This window comes from Uloborus diversus, chromosome 9 (assembly GCF_026930045.1).
Source record: "Uloborus diversus isolate 005 chromosome 9, Udiv.v.3.1, whole genome shotgun sequence".
Classification (NCBI taxonomy): Eukaryota; Metazoa; Arthropoda; class Arachnida; order Araneae; family Uloboridae; genus Uloborus; species Uloborus diversus.
The window spans coordinates 58,710,291-58,736,481 of record NC_072739.1 but is presented as its reverse complement, the minus strand read 5'-3'; the positions used below and the strand labels follow the sequence as shown (position 1 = coordinate 58,736,481).

General features: G+C 33.1%; 1 protein-coding gene across 1 annotated transcript in view; it reads right to left on the bottom strand.

Moving 5' to 3' along the window:
- LOC129230240 (ileal sodium/bile acid cotransporter-like) overlaps positions 1-26,191 on the bottom strand; it is a 76,768-nt gene that overhangs the window by 23,582 nt on the left and 26,995 nt on the right. The window contains exon 2 of the mRNA XM_054864641.1: positions 435-640. Within this exon, the coding sequence (XP_054720616.1) occupies positions 435-640 (206 nt within the window). The remainder of the gene's footprint in view (positions 1-434; positions 641-26,191) is intronic.

Genomic DNA, 26,191 nt, shown 5'->3' with positions numbered 1-26,191 from the left:
ATTTTCTGTCATATTTACTGAAAGCTACATGGAAACTAATATTTGGCAATATCACACAATATTTTGTAATTTTCAGCTAGTTTTTAAAAAAGCAAATCATTAAACGAGTCTTAAAAGTTCCATAAAAAAGTAAAACAATCCGTCGAAATAATAAAAAAAAGAAATTAAATGACATTAAAAGGGTCCATTAAAGTGTAAAATAATTTTCTAACCAAATTAAATATTAATCAGCCTATTAAATGTAATACAGAAAAATAAATTTTTCATGCAACTAAAAAAAACACCAAAAATCAATGTAAAATGAGGAGCGCAAACATGGCAACGAAACAAACAATACTTTACAATTTTCGCCAAAGTAGAAAGTACATAAAGAAGTCGTCAAGTGCCAAATTTACCCCTATTCTACACTTACCAAAGAATTTATCTTCAAATACCTGAGTGAGATGTCGCCATCGCAGAAATAGGTAAAGATGTTCGACGTCACTCCTCCGGGACTGCAGGCCAAGAGGAGTAGACCCGTAGCGTGGAGGATGCCCAGGTTGAGAATTTTGATTAAGCAGAAGGCAGACAAGGGCAGGAGGACGAACTGACTGCACATACCGATGACAATTCCCACAGGACGGCGAATGTGGATCCATAGCTGGAAATGAATAATATTGTATTGAAATTTGATGAGTTTTAGTTCACACAGTCCTATTTCGACAACACATAGACATATAGGCGAAGTTCAAAAAGAATTTCATCTAAGGCCAAGCAATTTTCAGCATGAGCAGAAAACTATTTATTCAGTATGCAACAGGAATAAGACACAATTGAAATTTCTTCAGCTCAGTTTAGTTAAAATTATAAGATTTTCTGAGATATTTCCGTTAAAATACTCGTAGCAATTTAGTTAACAAAATTGTAATAATGTAATACGTTGCTTTTGATCCACTGACTAAATTCTATTCATTGGGCTTAATATTTATTGGACAACTTATGTACGGTAGAACTACTTCGATTTATATCTATCAACTGCTATAATCAAAACGACTCTTTCTTGTAGTCAACAAGCTGAATCTAAGCAGTTCACAACACTGATATCAAAACTGCAAAAAAAAAGAAAAAAGAAACTGCTACAAGCTTGATCTGTTGCAAATGATCATGGCACATGAAAAAACTGCTCTATGAATGGCCCATTAAGGAATAGTTACTTTTGATTTGATAGCTGAAATGGAATACACCATTTCTGAACTAAACTGTCATTTCCTCTGCAACTTTGGGTGAAATTTGTTTTGTTTTGTCAGTAAAGCTTGACCACGGATAGATGGCGGATGACCTTGAAGCAAAACATCATTTCTATCTTTGGAATAGGTAGAATCTGCCAGAAAGCAGAAAATATTAAGAGGCATGGTCTCGCTAATCCTATCTATTCCAAAATAATCAAACAACCTTTTGGAAATGATACAAATGATGTTTTTTGCTTCAAGGTCATCCGCCATCTTTTCGTGGTCAAGTTATACAAATTATTTTAGTGTGGTTCTTAGCTGGTTAAGAAGAATCAACCTCCATTTCACTTTTTAATTTTTCGTCTTTTAATTAGTTTTGAAAGTCACCTCCTCATAATAAACTTAATTTTACTGTTCTCAGAGCAACATTGAACTGAGCCGGAGTTTTCGTCATTAAAGGCATTACACTCTGAGACATATTGACTTTATTATCACATAGATTTTCTCGTGTTATATTTGGAATGAGAATTTTTGCAGAAGAATTTGGTTTATCATGTCACAGAAGCCTAAAACGTTGTTCTCTCTTTTAATGCTGCATTGTATTTAAGTAGCGACTCGAGACAACGTAAGAGTAAAGTCTACTGCATATCTGTACAACATTCGTATTCAGAGTATTAATGGGGGGGGGTAGCACTCACAAGGTGCTTAAAACTCTTGGTAGATACTTCAAGAAGTGATATAGCAACTCAGGAGGAGAATACAACAAAAAATATACCCTGGTTTAATTTCAAAAGTTCTCAAGTTATTGAAGGTAGACCAGAAAATGTTTATCTCTAAAACCCCTAACTTCTGAAGCCACTACAAATGCTACACAAAATTAAACAGCTGGAATGGAGCTTAATTTACGGAAATTGCAAAATATAAATCGTTATAGAAACTTCATAAAAGAATGACAAATAGTTGGGATGCATTCCTCAAATTTGTGCTGTAGCGAGTTGGTAAAACTCCCAGCGTTTCTTGGATAACGCCGGTTGCAACAGCAGCCCTTGCGAAAAAAAAAAAGGTCCTTTTCGCAGCCGATGGGACAGTGGCTCAACTTCTCATAAGCTCCCATCGAGACTGGAGATTTCAAGTTATCTGGCCGGCCTAGTTATGGGACCGCCCCAAACAATGCAACGCCTTAGGAAAAAGTAACATCAAAGGTAGAATCTATTTTACATACATCTGCAAAGAAATGGCACGACGTATATAACGTTATAGGAGCTCTAATAGTGACGGAAACTTGGAACAATAACTTCTCTTGCGAAAATGTGGGTATATTTGGCCCTCTAATCCAGAGGTACCGAACTTAAATTTTTGGGAAGGCGGAAATTCTCAATTTGCCGAATGGAACTCCAAATTTTGCCGAAAGGTGATAATTTTGCTCCAAATTTTGCCGAAAAGAACACCAAATTTTATCGAATGAGAATTTTGCAGAATCGCCAGACAAAATTTGCCGAATAAGGAAATTTTTGGAAGGTCACAGTGACCTCCGTGTCCTCCCATCGAGGCACCCTTACTCCAGTTTGACAATAAGAAGTTATGGCGACAGTCTAGTCATCATGATGGACCAATGCCCAATTTACTGAGGAATTTCTTAAGGTTTTCGACATTTTCCCCATATCTATCTCTGTTGATTTGTGATTCACATCACCTCCTGAAATATTGACCGAATTTGGAACACCCTGTATATATTCACAACACAATGATCTGCATTCAAGAACAAAGTATCCTTTATGTAGCCAAAATAATGACATATCATGAAAAATAATAATGTTAATGAGATCGGTCTACTAACGACATTTTTGTATGTTGAGCATTTTCTCTCTCACCATTGAAATAAGCTACTAGCAGCATTTTCTGGACCGTTTGTGATTTTTACGTTCAGAGGAACAGATTCAATTTCCTATTCATTCTTGAATCTCAATCTGATATGTCGAACGTTCTACTCGTACACGACCATGATTTCGAGATTCTGTGTCTCGTTAGTGACACTCTATCTAATCAAGCTTTACATTGAATTCTAATAGAAATAAACTAGAACCTATTTAAAGTTTTTTTAACTTGACAATCTGTTGCAAAGAAACGATAAAATAATACGCGATGGTTTTATAAGATACTGATTCTAATATGATTTTTTTTTTTTTTTTTTTTTTTTTTTTGTGGCGGCTTCAAAATTCATATATCTATATCAAGTTAGATCAGTTGCGGATTCATTTTTAGCTGCGAAGAGTCCTTGCAAAACCTTTTGAACAGGACTCAGAAATGTGACGTTGAATGTTTGTTTTGGTTTTGAAGTACCGATACAGCTATTTGATCATGACGATGCGCGCTTGGTCTAACTTGCATCTTCAAGGACTGACTTTTATTTTTGATCAGTGACATGAAATTGATGCAGAACATTTTAATCTTGTTATTCTGCTTAGTTTAATCTGAGCAGGTATCCTTGAAATGACACATTCTGTCTGTTAGATGTTTCATGTTACATTATAGTCGGTTAGTCTTTTTTAAGTCGGTTTGGAAACATCTCGACTGACCTAATGAGCGATATTTTTATCATAAATCTTTGTAATCTGTTCAGGAGCAAAACGTTTTAAGGAGACGTTATGTACTACCTAAGAGGGTATCAATAAATAGGGTCATACTTTTTTTCAACAAATTTTACCCCCTTCTTTGTGACAATGCGTCATACTTCCCTTTACTTCCTCCTCCCGTTTACCACGCTATTTTTTCATAAGCATATTTTCACCCTCCCCCCCCCTCAAAAAAAATGTGATGTAACACTTGTTACTCCTTCTCCTTGTCGAAAACTGTCACAGTTTCACGAGCATTCCTCTCCCCTCAATACGTGACATCATTTGCGAACGTCCTCTAAGCTCTTATAATAAATGATTTTAATCTAAAACTGGCTCTTTCAAATTATTTTTTTTTCTTCTATATTAGCGTTATTCTTTATATTAGCGCTTATTATTTTGATTATGGAAGTTTTATAAGTTAACTGGGTAAACAGTAACTTAACCCTTCGGACGGAACATATGTTGTTGTCTTGTGCCTGCTAGGCTGGCAATTTAGGGTGCACTGCTTCACTTTTCCAACTGTACCGTACTAATTTGGTGGGACGTCCGATTTCCACAGTACACTCATGCCATAGGGACCCGTTTATAGGGTAGGCAACCATTCACAATACATTCACACAGGAAGGATAAGGACAGGAGAGAGAAAGTACATCCATGCCCGAACCGGGATTTGAACCCGGGACCACCTTATCGCAGTCAGACTCCTCTGACCGCTAGACAAGGCGGACAGCGACGGAGCATATGTCGCGGTTATCATAAGAGTGTTATAAGTCAACCTAGCTTCTAGTAATTGAAGGTTTGTAAAAATGGGGGGGGGGGGGGATCTGCGTAAGGTTTAACTTCAAGAGAAAAATGTGTATTTAAGCACAGGTACTTTTTTACTATACAACAACTTTTATAAAGTTCTTGAGTAATTCTCAAAATAAGACTTTTTCAAAAAATTTATATCTTAAAATATTGTTGTTAGTAAAACTCTTCAAAAAATAGGGTTTGCGAACAAAGTCTCAAATTAACTTCAAGTTCAAAAATTTCCCCTCTAAGTTTTGAAATTGGAATGATGTATCACTATTGATTTGTTAATATCGTTTTTACACCAGCACGTACCAGTTATTGAAGAGATCTTTGTGCTACTTTTGAGGAAAGAAAGTGCATGAAATTTAGGTTTTGCATCAATAGTTAGAACGTTTTTCGCTAATTTTGAGTTGCGTCACTTTCTTTGCCAAGGTGCAAAGTGTTCTTTTGGCTACACAGTGCAGATTCCATTTGTTTAAAACACACTCACTATCTCGAAAGTATCGCCAAAACCTTCAACAACACAGACCGGTTTACGCAAAGAAGTATTCTAAGCTTGGCCATTTTGAATGAAGTTATACTTATGTTTTTGAAGTTCTGAATTTATTTGTGGTGATAGTTTCCTGGTATGAAGTGTAATCAGCGAAGTATGCAAAGTGAATTTGTGTTATGTGTGCAAAATCTACATTAAAACGTAGCAGTAGCTCTGTAGTACATTTGCATTTCCGAAAAGTAAGGACTTTTTCAGTAGCCAAGGTGCTTCAAAGCGGCAAAATATTTACAGTAAGTACAGATTTTGCTTTCATTTATTGAATTCGGGAAATGCGGATGAGTATAAATATTTGAAACATTACTTAAATTTACGATACATTGTTTCTTTCAATTGCATGAAGATTTGTATTTTTGTATTATTGCTATGTTGGTTAAACTTCATGAAATGCTTTAAAATAAAACTGGAACAAAACCTTACAATTGGATCAAACCGACCACTCTCGTTTCTGCATAATGCCTGCTACACTCTGGTGAAAAGAGTACCAATATTATAGTAACTGCTTAAAAAGGAATTGCAGTTATATTCAGTGTCTGTCGGTTGCTCGTATTATTGACGTTACTTAAAATCATGAAATGCTATAAAATTGTAAGGTGTAAAAATAGTTGTTCTTATCAACGTGTCTAATTTATTGGTGAAAATGCCTTCCTGAACTTTTGAGAAACTTAGCGATGGGACCTGCTTTTACAGGTTTTAAAACTGACCTGCAACTTCATTGCTTCAAGGCCTTTTTCAACAATCCAACACAACATGATTAACGATTTTACAAGTTAAGCCTTAGTAAATAATTGTTTTAAAGGATACAACATGTAAAATCGTTAATCATGTTCTGACGTTTCACAACATGGCCGAAATTAAGGTGTAAATGGGGGAGAATGACTTTTTACCTCTCCAAGGGAGCTTTTCAATATTTTTTTCACCAACAATACATTGTTTATGCTGTGAACACCTATTTTCGATACATACCACAAATAACGTAATACCTATTGCATACCTGTCAACTCTACTAGATTTTCCGGGAGACTCCCGGATTTTTGACATTTCTCCCGGTCTCCCGATTTTTATTGAAAATCTCCCGGTTTTTGTTAATCTCTAAAAAAAATCCTTTCATTTAAGGATTTTCTTGAAAATGAAAAAAAATAAACCTCCTACTCAATTTCAAACTTTAGCACATTGGAATCTGGCAACATCAGTTCTTGTTTACGTTTGCGATCTCCATTCGCGCACTCATCGCTAAGCCTATGTTGCACAACATTTCTTCTTGTACACAAAACGACCGCTATTATCGGGCACTTTGCGGTCGAAAAAAGTAGATTAAATCTTGTTGAAGACCTGAAAAAACTTGTCTATGATTGAATTTTTACAGATAATTGAAATTCTTTTTTTCCCTAAATAACTTCTCATTGAAAAAGTATTACTTTAACTTTTATTCTTCCATTTAATAATTTCATTAATTAAACTCTGTATATGACTCAAGGAACTTGCAAATGATTGTACTTTAAGACATAATAAAAAATCTCTATTTTCCCCCTCAATAACATGGAAAAAAGCGATATTGCGCTACATTTGAAAAAATCTACTGGATTTTTTTCTTTAAATGTTGGCAGGTATGCTATTGTCACCATTCAAGGTCGTGCGTGTGAAATTTATTGACGGCTTGTTTCTGCTCTTTTGCTGTATGTTCTATTGTTGTAATAAGTGTAACCAGCAATTGCATGTTCAAGCATCATTTCATTTTCAAAAAGTTATTCAATATCATCAAAAAAATAGTGTTTGCTAAATGACAGTTAAACAATATTTAATGGTCATTAATGTATGTAACGGCCTGTCCTTACTACAACTTTACTAGAACAGTTACTGATTTTTTGTATTTATGAATAACTTTTTTTTAATTGTAAGAGACGCATTTTTTTAAAAAATATGGTTTTAAAATTAGAAAAAAACATTTAAAATAAATTTTAGCTAAGCTCTCTCTTAAAAATAAACCTATTGAGAGAGAGTTTTAGCTGACGTTAGAAAGAAGATACTGCATGCGAGACCTTTTGACTCCTTGAGATATGGACGAACTTCTAGTTCTAATAGGAATTCTGCACAGAAAACATTTGAAAATCGTATTTAAGTTTCTGTTCATGCTTTTGAAGTGAGCATACTGATTGAATTTCTTATGACTTTAAAAATTCTATCTTGAATGTTCTTTTTGAAAACAGAAGATTAGTATTCAGTTGAAGCTTATGTTTTCTGTTAACTTAATGCAAGGTCGCTTTCTGTATGTTCGACTCCTAACCCAGCTATGTCAAAGATGGAGAGATTTTACATGTAGTCCTATTATTCATACACAAATTCAAATTTCTTACGATGCATGAATATTTAATCAAGACTTCCGGAAGTGAAGCCCGGGGGAGGGGGGAGACGTTTGGAGACGGCATCCTCCCATTTTTGGTTTAAATATTGGTTAATATCAATAACTCTTATTTGTGTTGAGAGGGATCTCATCAAAGATTCCTCTACCCTTTTTCAAAGGAATTAAACTACTGACTGTCACAGTAAAACTTACTGACTGTAGAAAATATTACTTTGAAGAAATATAAGTATACAGACGCTAGGGTTAAAACTCCAGTCTAGGAATTCTGAATATAATAGCACCTGGCTACCAGGGTCACAAAAAATAGAAAAAATAGTAGCCACTTTTTTACTTTTGAAAGCCATTTTTATAAATAAAGAAATAAATAAATATATATATATATATATATATATATATATATATATATATATATATATATATATATATATATATATTCTGTATATTCAGTGCAAAAAATGAATAACCTCAAGGGAATTTGCTCAAGGGCGCACATATGCAAAATTTTAAGGGGGGGGGGCTCAAAAAATTTCCCCATGGTTTAGCAAATTATTTTCCCTATGGAAAGTGATTTCAGTACGTATTAGATAGATTAAAATTCGACATTTATAATAACTTATTCATTAATGGCTGGAAAAGAAATTTTTATACATTTTTGCAAAGAAAAAAGCACTAAAAGCAAGGAAGTTCTCATTTCCAGGGGGGGGGGGCTTGAGCCCCCTTTGTCCCCCTATATAGGCGCCCTTGAATTTACCCCGAATTACGTTGCCAAGGTGGAGTCGACTGATTCGCTGAAGTTTCAAGATTGGAAGTTAGTTGTAGCTCGATATACGATATAATTTTTAAGAAACACATGGTTACCACTTTTGGCAACTAAGATTTCATTTTTTGGTAGCCAGTTTCAATGAAATAACGTTAATCGAGAGCTTTAGTTAAGGTTCCTTGTAGTTTGAGCAATGTCGAAAGAGTTCCGTTAAAGCTGAAGGGTTGAGAAAGGCTGTGTTAACAGTTGAGCAATATTGATCTCTGAAAATAAGGGGGGAAAGCTGAGCTCAAACGTAACTCACTCAATATGGCGCAAAAGCTGCTCAACGATTGAACAGTTTCCAGATTCGAATCTAAATGGTGAGCTTGAAGTACGAATGTATTCGATAATTCTTCTCGGATGAGATACATTCCGAGATGCCCTCGAAAAGGTTAAATCTCTCGGAACTCTAAGCCTTCGATAAAGTGATCAACATTCGTTTATTTTGAAAGAGTTCAACTTGTTTCGCTTTCCCTTTTCAAGATAACGAAATGTCGATCTCGAAACATCAAGGTTGGTCTGTTGTTATTATTTCATTAATCGAATAGCGGAAACGAGTCCTTTCTGTTTCTGGGGGTTAAATGGCAAATTTCGTCAGTTGGTTGGAGATAGCCGCTGTTCAAGGTAGTCCACTGAGAAACCGGCTGTCCAAAAAGAGGTTAAGAACCCATTTCGGGGCCTTTCTCACTTTCTCTTCACTTTCACCAATGTGCTTCCCGCCATTGACCTTTTTCCGCAGAAGGAACTTTCGCATCGTAGTAGTTTAGGATAAATTTTGATTTTCTCTACCCACAGAATGATTCGACGATAAGCATTAACACTTTCAGCAGTAGCATTCTTATTAGGGGTGGTGACCGTCTGCCCCGGAGGGCACGCCACTAGATGAGGGTTCCCAAAATGAATTTAAGTTCATGAAAACTATAAATAGTTCAATTCTGAAGTGTTCACAAAACTATGAATGCTTTACAATTCTGAAATTTTCCCTCAAATTACATCTTAAATTATGATACATAACCTAACACAGTTTAACGAAAATGTAGCACAATATTGCGAGGAAGGGGTGATTACATATGAAACTAGGGAAAATTTTACATAAATTGAGTTCATAGTTTTCACTTGTCTTTTGATATGGACATCAAATTGATAAAAACTTTTTTTTTTGGAAATAATTTAAACTTCATGTTAACACAAACAATAAAAATTTTTGAGGGTGGAGGGAGGGGAGTAACACCACAAATTACCTCTTCAGGAAACCCCCGGGCTAGGAATGTCACTGTTTTAAGAACGATGGGACTTATGTGTCCCTAGATCCGAATTCATTTTATAAATCAGCGAACATAATGAATTAATTATATTTGTTCAATGTTGCTCAGACACTAAAATCTTTTTTTGCAAAAACCATTTATAATTGTGAAAACAAAAATGCATTTCTATATTATTTTGAAAACATGGCAAATGAAAAACATCGATTAAAAATATTGCATTCGTATTGTACTTTTCAGTTTATCAGAGAATTATCTTTCAATTGAAGATTAAATACATGCAATGTCACTACTTATTTAAACATTTCTAAGTTGAATAATAAATGAACCAAACTTCAGAAAATTTCGGTAGTTTTGCAATATAAAAGACCATTATAGACACACATATCCCATTTACCTACACAAAGTCTACATACATGTCATTTACATCACCATTTAATAGTGTTTTCTGTGAAAAATGTCAATTCTCTACCGCAAAGCGTATGGTCCTTAGCCACTTAAAGCATTTCCCCGTGCTTGACACGAGCGAAAGTTACCGACAAATTTGCGCACCCCCGTGTGTTACACGGGCGCTCTAGTATCTCCCGTTATTTTATTTTTAGTGCCCGTTTGATTTCTGTTCTCGTAAAAATGGACAGACTGGATTATTATTGAACTTATTTACCATATATGGCACAATGATGTATTTTATCTTGTGTGAACCAGGGGTGCTCACCTGTGGGGGGGGGGAGATCATGACACAATCTGCAGCATTGAAATTTCTAGGGGGATTCCTTTGAGGGGTATTTCTTCGTTTAGGGGGTTCTCACTCTCAGGGGGGGGGTTCTTTGTGATATTTAAGGAAGTGCCTTTGCGCTTGGGGGGATAGGCCCCCTTGTGTAAAATGTATACTTTTAGAGCTTCTTAGTCCAAAATTGATCTCCGTTTTAGTCTTATCACTGATGGACTGACATTAGTCAAAAACTCTAGTCTGACACTATATGTAGGATTTTTTTGGCAAAATATGACAAAAAAAAGTAAGCAATAATCATAAAAATTGTTGATGAGCAAGGAGTTATTGTACACTCCTTTGTCGAGACATTTCAATGCATTAAAATGTGTCACAAATAATAATAAAACAATTTTCAAAAATATTGTTTTTATTTCTATTTAAAAAGGTTTATGTAAGCCCACAACAGAGCAGATGGGTTTCCTGTGACGCACGCTCTCCCCCGCAGAAAGAGGTCACATTCACTAAAGGTGTACAGAACGAACCTGATGTGGTAGAAAGAAAAACTAGCTTTGTAATCGGTATACAAATTTAACTTGAAAACTGATCGAAAATGAACTGTGTCATAAATTGTGCACAAATTATTCAACAATGAATTAAACTTCGAAATGCAACATAATCTGACTATAAATGTCTGCAACCGTAAATTCGTATGGTCTCGTAAATTTTCCAAAAATGTTGAGTTGTGTCTTAATTATGGTAGTATCATTCATCCCGACAACTTAAAAGTTTGTTTGCGCATATTTTTATTCACAAATATTATAAATAATAAATAACTAAGCAAAATAGGTTTTCCTTTTCATGCTCTTTTTTTAGCTACAAGTACAGTTATATTTAAAATATGACTTACAGACTGAAAGACAATCAGGCAGAATTTTTACCTCCGTGCGCACGATATTTTGTGGACAGAAATTACCTCAGCATTCAGATTTCTAGTTTTTAAATGGCTGATTTATCTGCCGATTCTTGACAGAAACTGAAGGACTCAAACATAAAACCTTAGATAGGATATTGTGCGAAAAAAATCAAACATGTACAGAGCAAAGGCGAAAAATGCGTAATTTATCTCTTTTAGCAACAACTTATATTTTAATATTCAACGCAACACACATAATTTTTATCTGGAATTTAAATTTCGATTCATGGATTTCTCAAATTTCGCTTCTTTAGGAGAGGCGAAGACGAGATCTAGATTTGCCGATTCAAGATGGTCTTCACTTGTAACGTCACACGATTAAACAATTTTTTAGAAACCTGACATTTTAAAAAATTAACTAAAAATTAAATGATGCAAAAACAAAAGTATTTTCTGGCCACTGTTTTTTTTTTTTTTTTTTTTTTTTTTGCTTATTCTATCAATTTCAGTGTCTAAAAGTAGTACTTTTAACTGAAAGAGACACCTCCAATAAGGAAATGAATTTGCAAAATATGTGTTAAAATCATGCTAAGACAACATTTATATAAAAGCAAATGTATGCAGTTAGAACAAAACAATCGCAAAAAGTTTTTTAAAAATATCTTTAAACTGCAATAAATTCTGTTTTTGCAACCATTTTCGGATCCATTTGTGAAGGGATGTCGCATCGGAAGTGACATCATCTTCATGTCAGTACAAATCTCAGAACAGCACGTGATGTTAAATCAGGGCTTTTTCAAGGGTACTATTTGCGGATGTAACTTAGAACGTGATTGCAAATGCCGGTCTGGAAAGAACGTCATCAGATAGAACGCGATTAATTAGGTAGTTCTGATGAAGGAACTTTTTTCGTCTGATATTCTAATAATATTTCTATACTTTTACTCGTCGAAAGATGGAGAGAAAATAAAATTTTCTTGTTTCAATTGGAAGCAAAATAAGAGTTTTAAATAAACTAATGTGTTTCATAGTTTATTGATCGCATTCAATTTTCTTGGTGTGATACAAGTTTATAATTAATCCTTGTTTTTTTTTTTCGGTTTCTTTCTCTTTTCGGAATTCATAACCGTTATTTTCAGGAATTTGCTTAACTTAAGACAAAACAAAAAAAAAGGGGGGGGGGCTTGTAGTTTTGTTGCGATTTTTGTGATGAACGTATTTCCCCATTTTAAACGTTTTAAGTGTAATATTCTGATTTTAAAGTCTTTTCTTTTGCTTGTTTCCATTTCACATTCTTTTATAAATTCGACTTTTTCTGAGCATTTGTGAAATGGCAAAAAGTGAAGGAAAGTGCCTTTTCAGTCAGTCCTGTTAGTGTTTGGAAGGGTTAGGTTGAAATTTGTTCTGCCCATAATACTAGTTCAATGCAAATATCTGAGCACATTTACTTGCACAGACATCATGATGACTCATTATAGATCGCGTTGGAAGAATCCGACCGATTAACTCGCGCTCACCCAAAAACATTCTAATAGACAAAGACACCGGTTGACTTGGCGTATCAGCTTTCGCTCTAATAGCTTCAGTAGTCGGCCGACCAGCCGTACCCAGAGTAACGTCATTAGATCATGTGACATTTCTGGCTCATCATAACTCAACTGCTTAAATTGAGGTTCTATACAACGTTCAGTGGAAAGATGGGCCATTAATAAACAAATGGATTGCAAGAATATTTTCCCATTTTTTCTCTACACTAAAAAGTTAAACCAATCTTCGCCGTCTGCTCGTCTAATTTGTAATTGTCCACGCCAGATGTGGGATTGGCTCCGCCAATTGGCTTCTTTCTTTGTTTACATCCCGTCTTTTCTCCATGAACAAGTGTTGTGTCTTCTGTTCAAATAACCATGCATTAATTAAATGCTTTCAATAGAACAATCGAAATCATATTCACCAGATAGCAGCTACTGACGTCAGTAATCCTCACGTGATCAGTCGTCCAGGTTTAGTGGTCGTTTCCGTATTTAATTGAGCATGGCCAATAGATTGTCGACGGTTAACCATCATTGGTGTTAGAGGGTATAGAATCCCCTATTTTAAACAAGAATTTACCACCCGGGGTGAGGTGGAGGGTCATGAAAGTACGCATACATAAAAAACAATACTAAAATAGATCATAGGACTTAAAAAAACTTCCGAGTTTTAAGAAGGGCCTGACTACTGAATAGGTAAACTTGGCTTACTTTTTAAAGGCCCCCAAATGGATAAAACTGTTTTAGCCAACAGCTAAAATTGTAATGTTTGGCTACAAAGCCCCCCCCCCAAAAAAAAGTATTTGGCCAAGGGCCCCCTGATATCTTAATCGAGCACTGGTTCTAGGCAGCTGAACATCAACATCCCTTCCCTCTGCTGCGTCTTTTAACATATTTGTAATCAAAATTAATTGAACCCAATAAAACATGATAGCCTTTATTTAATACACTGCCTTTTTAGCACAAAATATATTTTACAACATCATCAATAATTACACTGTTTACGAACTCGCACAAAAAAGGAAAGAAAGCAATAATAACGCAAGGCACCCCTAATTAGTCATGTGCAATTAATGCTGCGACGAATTGACCTAAAACTCTTTCTAATCCAAGAACGATTAAAGACTTTTTACTTCACAGTTTTAGTTTCCTAGATAGTTGTGATAAACGACGATTGCTGTAATAAAATTCTTGGTGACAAACGACAGAACGAATAGCTCTATTTTCCCCTTTTCTTCTTGTTCAAACAAGTCACAAACATACAAATCATTCTCTCGTCCTAATGATAATAAATTGGTATGCCGTAATTCAATCTGAACTGTTTCTCTTTCTTTCTGTTAAGTAATACACGTTTCCCATCTCATTACCATTCAGTACGAGTTTTACGTCTTTCGCGGATTATTGGGAAAGCTGTGCTTTGGAGGGAATCCTCCCCACGTGCTCAGCATTGGACATAAAAGGATTACATTCATAAGATCGAGGATGATCTTTGGTGCATCCTTGAAAATTAGGGTTATTTGCATAGAACAATAAAACAATCCAGAAAATGCTTTTCAGGCAAGGCAAGACGCTTATTCGCAATTTTCTTTTCCGCAATTGCATGATTATCATTCATGACGTTAATTTGCAGGCGAGGACTTTCTTTTCTCTTGATATTTCAAGGACTGAAATAGCCATTGGAGGATTCATGCATATGGGGGGCTAGTCACTAGGGTCCGGTTTAGAAATTTCAGCTCAGTAGGTCAGACACATCCAGTACGAACAGTTCGATCAAAGAAAGTACCGTTGAGCTGCAAAGGTGCACCATTTATGTCATTGCTTATGCTACAGGGTATAGGGCACACCGAGGATGGAAGGTGCCAAGCCAGTATTGTAAACGTATCTAAGTTTTCTCTGAAGGTTCCTGATTCTTTTTAGAAACATGACTGGCTGTTCATTCGGGAAGGCTTCTGAAGTCTTCAGAAATATTTTAAGTCAATTTCAGGAAGGTTACTAACTTTATTGGTGAACTTTCCTTTCTTTGTCACATATGTTACTTGCAGGAATTAGGCACATTAGCTGCCCATTATTTCCAATAACGATTCTAGTTTTTTTTTTTTTTTTTTTTCACTGTGTTCAATAATGCTGTTGCTATAATTCTTTTTTCTGCACAAAAAAAAAAAAAAAATAATAAGAACTTTACTTATACCCGGTAATATTTCGCGATTTTTTACGATCACACACTCTTTGATAATTTATTAATAATCATTACTAATTTCGCTGATATTTAGAGTAAATTAATACATGCATTTTGAGTTCAAATATTTATATTAACTTCATTTCCGCTAAAAAAAAAAAGAAGCAAAAAATGAACAATGAGGTCCAAATTATTCGTCTCATTTTCCTGAATCTTTTTGTACTCCTATAGTATCTTCGAAGCAGGCAATTAATAAACCATTATATACTCTATTCGGTGCCTCTGGTTTAATAATCTGATTCCAATTCAGTTCCTTATTTTTTCACTTACCTTAATAATCAGTATATTTGCTGATTATTGCAACTTACATTAATTCAACACTCGGGCATGATTGACAAAGATGCATGCTAATGATTACTTATCATTATTCCATCATAAAACTCTAACTTTAGCTTAGTAAATAATACTGTCGAAGTTCATTTACGGAAGCATCAACTAGTTTTTGCATCATGCGTATGAACTCAATATAAGGGCTGTTGAACTTTAGCTAAACTTTAGAATACAGCCTCGAAGAATAGAACTGAGTCTTCCCCACACTGCCATTTCGAATCATTAACGCAGACGAAGTCATATTTCGAACATTCCCACTGCTCATGGCTGAAAGCGCCCGTCATGGCATATCCTCTTGCTTGAATAAGTATCCACCTGTTGATGATTAGAAATCATAGGCATCGAAAGGTAATCATCATCTTAAGCATTACTTTGTACACGGCCTCCAGCTTGAACGCTGATGATATTTTTGCATGAGGATAGACAATAGCGAAAAACTTCGCGGATTATTATAAGTCTTCATTCAACAATCTAAAAAGTTCATGGTCTGCCAACAACTGTTTCGGCCGATGACATTGAAATGAGGCAAACAAATCAAGCTGCTATCCTTCTTCCACTGATGATCTTGAACCATGGCAGAGGATCTTAGAATTATGGGGACATTGGTGCAAGAGTACAAGTACAATCCTGACTCACTGAGAATAGAAAGATTTTAAGGAAAATTTTGCAAATCTATACTAATAATATTAAGCTGTAGAGTTTGTTTGAACGCGCTAATCTCAAAAAGAACTGGTTCAAGTTGCAAAATTCTTTTTTGCGTTGAATAGTCCATTTATTGAGGAAGAGCGTTGGCTATATAACATTACGCTATGACCAACAGGCGTGGATCAGCAATAAATTAAAACTAAATCAAAAAATAGTCATTATGCATTTTTTGTTGCACCAATAGCTTGAACTTTTGTTGCCTGATTAGCTCACTCGGTGAAGCGCTGGGTTCGAATCCGGCTGCGGGCCGGAAGATTTTCAGCAGTCATTACACGGCTCATTTAAAAATTAACTAATAAGTCAAGGGTTTTCAATAATTTTTTATTGAATTTTTTTTTTTTTCGATTTTCTTCTTTAACGGAAAACATCGATGTGGATAAGGATGCGCAATTTCATACTTAATGTATATCATACATATTATAGCGTGATGTACTTAAAATAGTTTTAAAAACATCAATACATTGCTGTCTTATTAACGCGGGTGAAACTGCGGAGCACAGTTAAAAATTAAAAAAGGAAATTATAAATTGTTTCTCAATATTATTACTGATCCAGGCAACGCTGGGTATGTTTGCTAGTTTTAAATAATCAAAGAACTATTTTTTCTCTAGTTAACTTTATGTATTTTAGAAATACAGTGAAACTTCTCAGAAGCGATGACAAGCCGTTGCAAGTAAAACCGGTCGTTTAGAGGGGTTGTCATTCTGAGAAGTGTCAACATTAGATTGTGCAAACAACTTAAAAAAATAGAAATAAATTGACTCATTGGTTCTTATTTTAAAGAGGAAAAAAAACAAGAAATTGCAAGATAAATCCGGTCGCTAACAGGGTTATTTGGTCTCTCCTGGGGGAGTTTTATCAACGGGTTGACTGAGAAAAAACCGGTGGCTTGGAAAATTGATCGATAAAGGAACGGAACTGGTCACTGATAGAAATTTCACTGCAATTATTTTTTTAATGATTTAAATTCAAGACTTTCTTTGCATTTGGTGTGAGACAGAATTGTGTATATATATATATATATATATATATATATATATATATATATATATATATATATATATATATATATATATATATATATATATATATATATATATATATATATATATATATATATATATATATAACACTATCATATACTGTATTTATAATCTGGACAAGTCAACCAAAATGAACTTCACTACTCAGTTCAATAGGCGTCATAGGCAGCTGTATGATACTGGTAGACAACAAATTTGTGTGTATATATATATATATATATATATATATATATATATATATATATATATATATATATATATAAAGCCGCATTTCGTATTCAAACACTCGTATATTTCAAACAGCGTAGGTGTTTTTTTATTGATGCAGTCCAAACTTCTAAATCTTAGTAAATGACTCCCCAATCTGATCGCAATTTACGGATTTTATTCAACTCATAATTAAAACAGTATTTCAAAAAAAAAAAAAAAGAACTTCCTTGAAGAAAGAATTTGTAGAAGATTTAAGCTATTAGAAAAAACTTCACTCACAATTGTAAGGTATATTCCTATTTTCTTAGTAACCAGCAAAAAATGAGTTATAAAAAACAAATAAAAACAGAAAAGTCAACTCAAGAAATGGGAAAGCCATGAAAAGAAGCATACAAAATGTATTACAATTACCGAAACAAACGGGAAAATGAAATGTTCAAATAATAATAACAGGAATTGAATTTTCTTCAAATGATTTTGAAACATTTATAAGGGAACAATACCTTTTTCAAAGTATGAATCAGAAAAAAAAAAACCGCATTGTTAATAAGATAGGAAGCGCGAGAAACTACATATGTCACAGATCAGTTATTTTTCTGAATTCTACTTTCAAAAAGGGGTACAATTTGATTGTACTTGTCCATAGAATTCTCTTTTTTTTTTCATGAAATTAAATAGACAATTTTAATGTTTAAAAATAAAGTTAATGACCTTTGTTAAAGGAAAATAAATAATTGCTTTTGCATGAAGCTTCATTTTAAAGTAGCGTTTCTCCATTTCTTTGATAAGGAAAATCCCTCATAATATCCACTTCTTTCATGAACCCCCTGGTTTTTCTTCAATGGTATAGTTTAAATGCATCAATGAAAAATGACTTACTAGCAATAAAAATTAAATCGTGTCATCAAAAGTAACACTTAAATGTAAAAAAGTAATAATTACATGTCATTTTAATACAGATTTCGTATTCTTGTATTAGCATAGTCGCATTGATAGTAATTGAGTATATTATCCGCAATTCGTTTAAATATTTTATCTGAGTCGGAATATATTGATTGAATACTTCGCTCAGAACTTATTTTTATTGACATAAGAACTGACTAGTCTGAATTCAAAACAAATAACGTGAAATCCTTGACTGATTGGAGCCCTGAAGGCTCCACGGAACACAATTTAAGAAATGCTGTCTTAAAGAATCGTTTTATGTCGTACACGTGATCCTATTTATCTGCAGACTGCTTAAAACGACTTAAAATATGAATGTGAAATATTTTTCTCTTTTTGCTGCTCATTTTATTGTGTTAATTCTTTTTGCACTGAAAAAGTGGGTCGTCGAAACGCTTGAAACTTATTCATTTGAGCACTCTTCAATTTCAATGTTGTAATTAGTTCCGCTGTGTGGTTCCCTCTAATACTGATGATGTTTAGTTATAGTGTTACTAAAACAACAGGCAATGGGGTCGTTTCCAAGAATTTAAATGTATTTTTTCTGAAAGAGCATGCTTAAAACATAGAATCTGATCGTTTTTTAAATAATTTCTTTAAGTTTAATATTTTTAAAAAAATACTTAAATCGGTGCTCTTTCATCGTTTAATGCTTATGACGATGACATCACAAATGATGAAATGCAATTCAGTGTTGCCATTTTCACGGTCCAAAATATTTAACTCGCATCTTTACTCACGTGTATTTGCAACGATATGGTTGATAGCAAGCGTAGAGCGCAATTTTAATTCGCTTCTTGATTATTATAACGTGGAAATGCGGTAGAAAGATGCGCCATAGTGCATCATTTGTGACGTCATAAAGACCACGCCTTGTTTAAAGAATCGGACATTTTAAAAATTTAATTAAAAAATAACTGTTGGGAAAATAAAAGTATTTTCTGAGTCCATGTTATTTTATTTTTTATTTTATTTATTTATTTTATTTATTTATTTATTTTATTTATTTATTTATTTATTTATTTTTGGCTTATTCTATCAATTTTAGGGACAAAAAGACTTTTGACTGAAGGAAACAACGCCATTCAATCTATATTTAGCAAAAACTAATTCCTCTGCTGTACAAAGCTCTTTTAATATAGAAAAATAGAGAAATAGAGGGTCATTCCATAGAAATGTCAACCTCAACCTCAGAAATTTTTTTTCCACAAAGCCTTAATTGTGACCTATCATTTCATTCAGCATACTTTCTAGTACATAAATCCAATAACAATTTGCAAAAATTTCATTCGGTGTTTTTCTTCTGGCTCAAAACGTGCGAGGTTGTAGAAAAGGCTTAGCATGTGCAAAAAACATGCGTCTAGGTTTTCTTGTGTAATGTAAAAATTTTTGCAAATTTTTAAAAGAACTATGTTTATTCTAAATGATTAGATGTTGGCCCAATAAAATTGACTGTTCCTTTTGCATGCATTATAAGATAAGTCTTTTAATTAGTTTGGTTATTTCACTGAAAATATTTACGTTACGTTAGTCACGAAAATGTACTATTTTCTACTTAAAAACTAAACCAGGTGATTGAACCAAACAGCACTTTTTATTTTCTTACATCTGTGTCATATCTACTTAAAAAGTGCAAAATATTCATTTTAATATCAGTAGATGTAAAATAATTAGTGTGACTAACGTAACATTTGAGCTGTGACTAACGTAACGGTTTGCATGTGACTAACGTAACATTTTAAAAATACTGCTAATATTTAAAATTCATTTAATTTAACGTAAATTTTCATGAACAATTTTGAATGTGTAGGCATTCTATATTGATTAAAAAAAGTAAAGGGTGAAAAATACCAGTTTTTTTACATTGTAGACCTTCTGTTTACTTAGAAAAATACTTTTTTGAAGGTCTTTATGAAGATACTTCCAATTTAAAGAATTATTAAAAAAGAAAAAAAGTGAGTAAAGCAAAATGAGTACTCTGCTGAATGTGCATTCAACACAAGAATCCAATCTTAAGAATTAAGATAATAGAAATACAGTCTTAACAAAGAGGAACATCTCTATTTTTTAGAAAATACATCTCCACCTATTATTAAATGAAGTAACGGCTGCTCGTTGGAAAACATTTGAAGATGTTACATGATACAGTGACAATAAGCGCTGCTGTCATATATTTCAGAAAATGCAAGAATGATCATTTAGAAATTCAAACATTTGCGGTGATATCTGGAATTAAAATGCATTCTGATAAAACTTCGAATATTTTTTTTTTCAATATTACATTTTAATTCAAAAGGATGCACAACACTATTCGTTCGATGAATCAGTAAACCTTTAAAAATAATGTGCCATTGAAAAGTACTACGGAGTTTCTTATAACGATAACTAGTATATCAGCAGAATACTAGAATTCAGTGAAACTACCAACTTGCAAAGAGTTAATTTTTTAAAAGAGAGATATTTAGGATTTAATTAGACCAAGAATGATGTTATTCAGTTTGTAAAAGAAGGTTTTTTTTTTTTTCTTTTCGCACATTCAAATTGAGTTAATTGAACTGAATCCTTCCATTCAATTTCTTACACTAATATAGAAAAAAAGTAAAGAAAAAACCATAATACAACACAAAGAAGGTTCCTAAAAAGTGTAAAAGTAATATAAGAGCAAGAAATTAATTATAAAAAGTTTTTGATATGCATTCATTGCTTGTTATTCGATGGTTACGTTAGTCACGTTACGTTAGTCACGCACAGTTTTTCGGAAAAGTACCATTTAGGGCCAAAAAAGATTCGTCTGTAACAAATATGTAGTACGATTTTAAAAATAGATTGTTTACCTCTTACAAATATATCGGCAAACTTTAAATGTCTGCGTAAGTTTCAGAAAAAATTAGCTTGTAACATAAGCATTGTTTCTCAGTGTTGCAAAAATGTTACGTTAGTCACGATGCCTTTTTTGGAGAAAAAACACCTGCTAGCGTTTATTTTGCTTCAAATTCTTGGTAGAAATAAAAAATAGTCACCTTGTAAATTTTAGATCTGCATAATAAACCAAAATACATTTATTTTTACTCCCGGTGTAAATAAAAAGAGTTTGAAAATCAGCTGCAAATGTTACGTTAGTCACTATGGAATGACCCTATATCTTAAACAAAATGTTACATTTTGTAATATAAATGTAAAATGTGAGTCCTACTACATACCGAAAGAATTTTACTTTTAAGTTATAATAATAATATACTACATTTTACAGTAAGTTACTGCCCTAAGCCAGGGCTAAAGCAGAAATACATAAAATACACAGCCCGCTCAGTCGTTCCATCTGAGGACAGCAGTTTCGTGCTTTTTAGCACTCATCAACCCGGAATAGGAAGTACTTGAACTGGAACCAGAAAACCTCTTACAGGAGCCAAGAGAGCCGAACAAACTTGTAGCTAATGTAGAATTGGCACACCAGACGAGTGACCGCAGAAACTGCGGTTCAACTTAAAGTGTATTTTATGTAATACACTACATGTTTCCAAGTTTTTACTAATTAAGCCGAGAAATATCTCAGTAATAAGGAAAACAAGAGAATTTGTATAGAATGTATTTTCATAAGAACTTCTACTGCAAAATAATAAAAAGAAGGAGAGGGAATTGAAAATTTCAAGCGTAGAGGTTTTCAAATTTATTTTAATTCACCTGTTATCGAATTTCGTAGCGAATTAAAACAAAAATCATAAGTAATTAACAAGAGACTGCGTATTACAGCAAAAATAACTACATTTTCATATTAATTAACCCAACAAAATTTGTAGAACTTGAAGATTGAAATTTAAAATCCCAATGCACAACTTTGATATCGAAATTAAAATATTCTATGAGCAAGAAAATGAAGCCCTTTTAGGAAAGTGTTTTTAGTACCCTGCTGTTAAACGTTTCGTGTAAAAGGAAAAAATCAAACTTAAAGATACTGCAATTTTTTTGAACTTGAAGATTGAAATTGAAATCTTCAATATACTTTGATACCAAAGTATAAGGATACGACGAACAGGAAAATGAAATCCTATGAAAGTTTTTTTTAGTTTTGAGTACCCAGTTATTAAGCCTTTCTTATAAAAAGAATTCAAACTTAAAAATTCTGCAACTTTTTTGAACTTGAAGATTGAAATTGAAATCTTCAATATACAATTTTGATACCAAAATAAAAAGATTTCTCGAGCAGGAAAATGAAGTCCTATGAAATTTTTTTTTAGCATCCTGTTATAAAACCTTTCGTGTAAAAAGTTTTTATAAATTTAACTTAAAAATACTGCATAATGTAAATAAATTATTTGAAACAATGAGTAATTTTGTTAATCAAGAGCGCGTTATGAAACATTATGTCTATTAAAGTCTTCTTCCTTTTGTTTGAAAACAGGAATTATTTTTTCTTTCACACTTACGTGAAAGAATTAATTCATTATTTCACATCTATCATCAAAATAAGCACAATTGCACCGTTTACTTCAATCATTCGATCATCTCTATTATTGTAGAGGGAAAAGTTTTGGAAAAGGGTCTATCCAACAATGGATAAAAATATTCGTGCGATTTTTATCCTGAATATAGTTTCCCTGTTTAATCAAAAAACATCTGGTTTTATGCTGTACATGCACAAAATGCGTTTCTGTTTCGAAACGTAGATGTTAGACAGCATGAAAATTCTAAGAGCTGAATTTTTGCTATTATTCTTCTGTTTTGAGTGAAAATTAAGTACAGGAAATTAGTTACTTAAGTGTTGAAAGGTTTCCACACGCAAAAAGTTTCTTAAAATGCAATGTATTAAAATGTGTTGCTTGGTGACTTCAACCGTGACATTTTTAGGTTATTTTTCAGATAGAAAAATATATAAATGGCGACATGATGTATACTAAAAAAGAGAAAAATTAATCAAATAATTAACGATTTTGTATTTAATTGTGTTTCTTTTTTGTTATTCAATCCTAGCACTTTTAGGTTATTTTTATGTAAAAAGAAAATATGAAACGGAGACATATAGTAAAAATATAACTAAAAATTTTAAAAAAAAGCAAATTAATCAAATAGTTAAGCAGTTGTGTATTGAAATGTGTCTCTGAGTTATTACTCAACTGTGCGCTTTTTAGGTTATTTTTCTGACAAAAAAAAAAAAAAAAAAGAATGGTATAGTAAAAATATCGCCAAAAAGAGAAAAAGCAAATTAATCAAATAGGTTAACGATTGTGTATTAAAATGTGTTGCTTGATAATTATTCAAACATGATCTTTTTATGTTATTTTTCTGTTAAAAAATATGAATGGGAGCATAATGTAGAGTAAAATATTACTAAAAAGTGAAAAAAAAAATGCAATTTAATTAAAAAGTTAAAGATTGTGTATTAAAATGTGTTGATTGGTTACAAGACCTAATGTTTAGTAAAAACATCGCTAAAAAGAGAAAAAAAAAACAAATATTTAACAATTGTGTATTAAAACGTGTTTAATGATTGTTATTCAACCGTCGCGCTTTTAGGTTATTTTTCTATTACAAATGTATGAATGGAGACATAATTTTTAATAAAAATATTGCTAAAAAGAGAAAAAAAAGCAAATTAATTAAATAGTTAATCATTGCATATTAAAATGTGTTGATTGATTATACGACACTATGCATAGTAAAAAATATCGCTAAGAAGAAGAAAAAAAGCAAATTATGAAGTAGTTAACAGCTGATAAAGTTTTTACAGCGAGGTTCTAACATGGGAAAATGATGTCTAGCAGTTCATTAGGTCCGACAGACCATCAGACGGACGGGCATTACATAGACCGTCAGACGGAGATAAATGACAGACTTCTGTCAGTTATCCCCATCAAACCCTTTGTTGTCTTTGTCTGTTAGTCTCAATAAGTTTAGAAAGAATAGGGTAAACGCAATAGTAGTTGACACCCTCTATATAGTAAGAATCGAAAAACTACCTTCGTGCTTGAAAAGTATAATGAAAAAGAATAGCGTTTAATTACACGAAATTGCAGATTACTACAGACACTTGTTTCAACGTTACAAGGAACGTCTTTTTAAACGCCAAAAAAAAAGTGAGCTTGTGGATGAAAAAATATTAATTTTTGTCGGATATTTTTCATTCATAAGTTCACTATTTTGCGTTAAAAAGGGCGCTCCTTGTTACGTCAATACACGTGTCTGCATATATATACTATAACAGTAATCTGCAGTTTTGTGCAGTTAAACGTTGTTATTTCTTATTTGACCCACTATAGCAGTTGGCACTGCACTCAGTTGCCACTTATAAGGAAAAAATAAATTAATAAGATAAACTCTGTCGACAAAAACATCAGCTATGTATATTTTCTCTTTTTGATTAATTTTTTCTTTATAACTTACATAACTTCTTAATAAGTTTATTTGCTGCTGTACATGAAAAAACAAAATTAGTTGGAAGAATTCACCTTGGAGTGTAGGGGGTGGGGGAGACTGGCCAAAAGGAGGATGGTTCAAACCAATTTACATTACATTTGCATTATTTTTCGCTTTAAGAAACCAAATGTTTATGTCAACAACTAGTGCAGGTATTAACTAGTGGCGGTTTACCTTAATCATATAAGAACAAAACATTTCTTGTTCTCGATCAAGACTAGTTATTCCCATAGTACATTACTACCTTGAAGTCAGTGACGCACACAGGCATTTTGCAAGGGGAGGGTCCAAGGTCGAAACCTCATTCTCATATCATACTCCAATACGCCGTCAAACATAGTGACTTGATTTTATCGATTCCCCGGGAACGAGAAATAGTAAAAAATAAACTATTGAATAAAAAAAATAGCCTCATTTATGAAATATACTTAAAAAATGACCAGAAAGCAAAACAATTTAGGCTTTTACTTTTCTCATAATTAAAAAATGGATTCAAGTTCATATAATCTCATTTTAATCTGTAATTACAAAACTAAAAACATGGTTATTACAGTGTATTCATTTATAATCACCATTCTGTTTCTTATAGACAATTCGTTGTAGGAAAAGTGCACAATATTTTTAAAAATCTTTAAGCACGAGGATTTTATTTTTTAACTTATTAGAACGCCTTTGTTTGAAATTATTCTGTGTACAAAAAACATAGAATCGTAATTCAGCGGGGGAAACAAAAGAACTCTATGGGAGGTGACCGGACCCCTCCCTTGTGTGTGCCAGTGCTTGAAGTTAATTGTTTTTGCTAAAAAGCTGACATTGGAATCACACCTTTAAAGACTCTACACATCTCTAACATCTCGAAATATTGTTACAGATTCGGGGGTAGTTCTAACTGCATAGAGCAAAAACTTTTCAAGCTTGGAAAGATGGTTGTGAAGTCGGAGGAAAAAGACCGACTCCAACTTCTACAATTTTAAAGACTCAGATTCCTTGCTCCCAAAATCTGTCCGGCTCCGATTTTGAAGCTCTATTTGAAAACAGTTTTCAATGAACTCCATTGTAAAGGCTTTGAAAGGCTTTAGGAAGTTGTTGCCAAGTAACGTTATAAGCGATCATCATTAATGTTCATGGGAAAATGAAAGGGCTGAAAATTCTTAACGTTATAGCAGAGTAGTCGTCACTATAAACGATGTCACTATAACGAAGTTTAATCATATGGAGAACTCTCAAAAATAAAAACACGTCACTTAAAAACAGGAAAAGTATTTTTTGCTTATTCTTCTTTTTCATGTAAAAGAATAAACCTTTATCTTTGAATTGCATACTTTCTATCATTTTTACTTCCTTTTACAAACGAGCTGATGTGAGCATCACATGACTTCCTTTTACTCCAATTTAATGTCATTTTCTCATTATTGACAGTTTTAATGTGATTCAATAGTTTACTCTTTATCACCATCAGTAGCCAAATTAAAACCAGATTTAAAAAAAAAAATCCGCCAAATGTGTCACCATGGTGGCGACCAAAAGACTGGCGATATATCGCCAAGTGTCCACCAAATTATAACA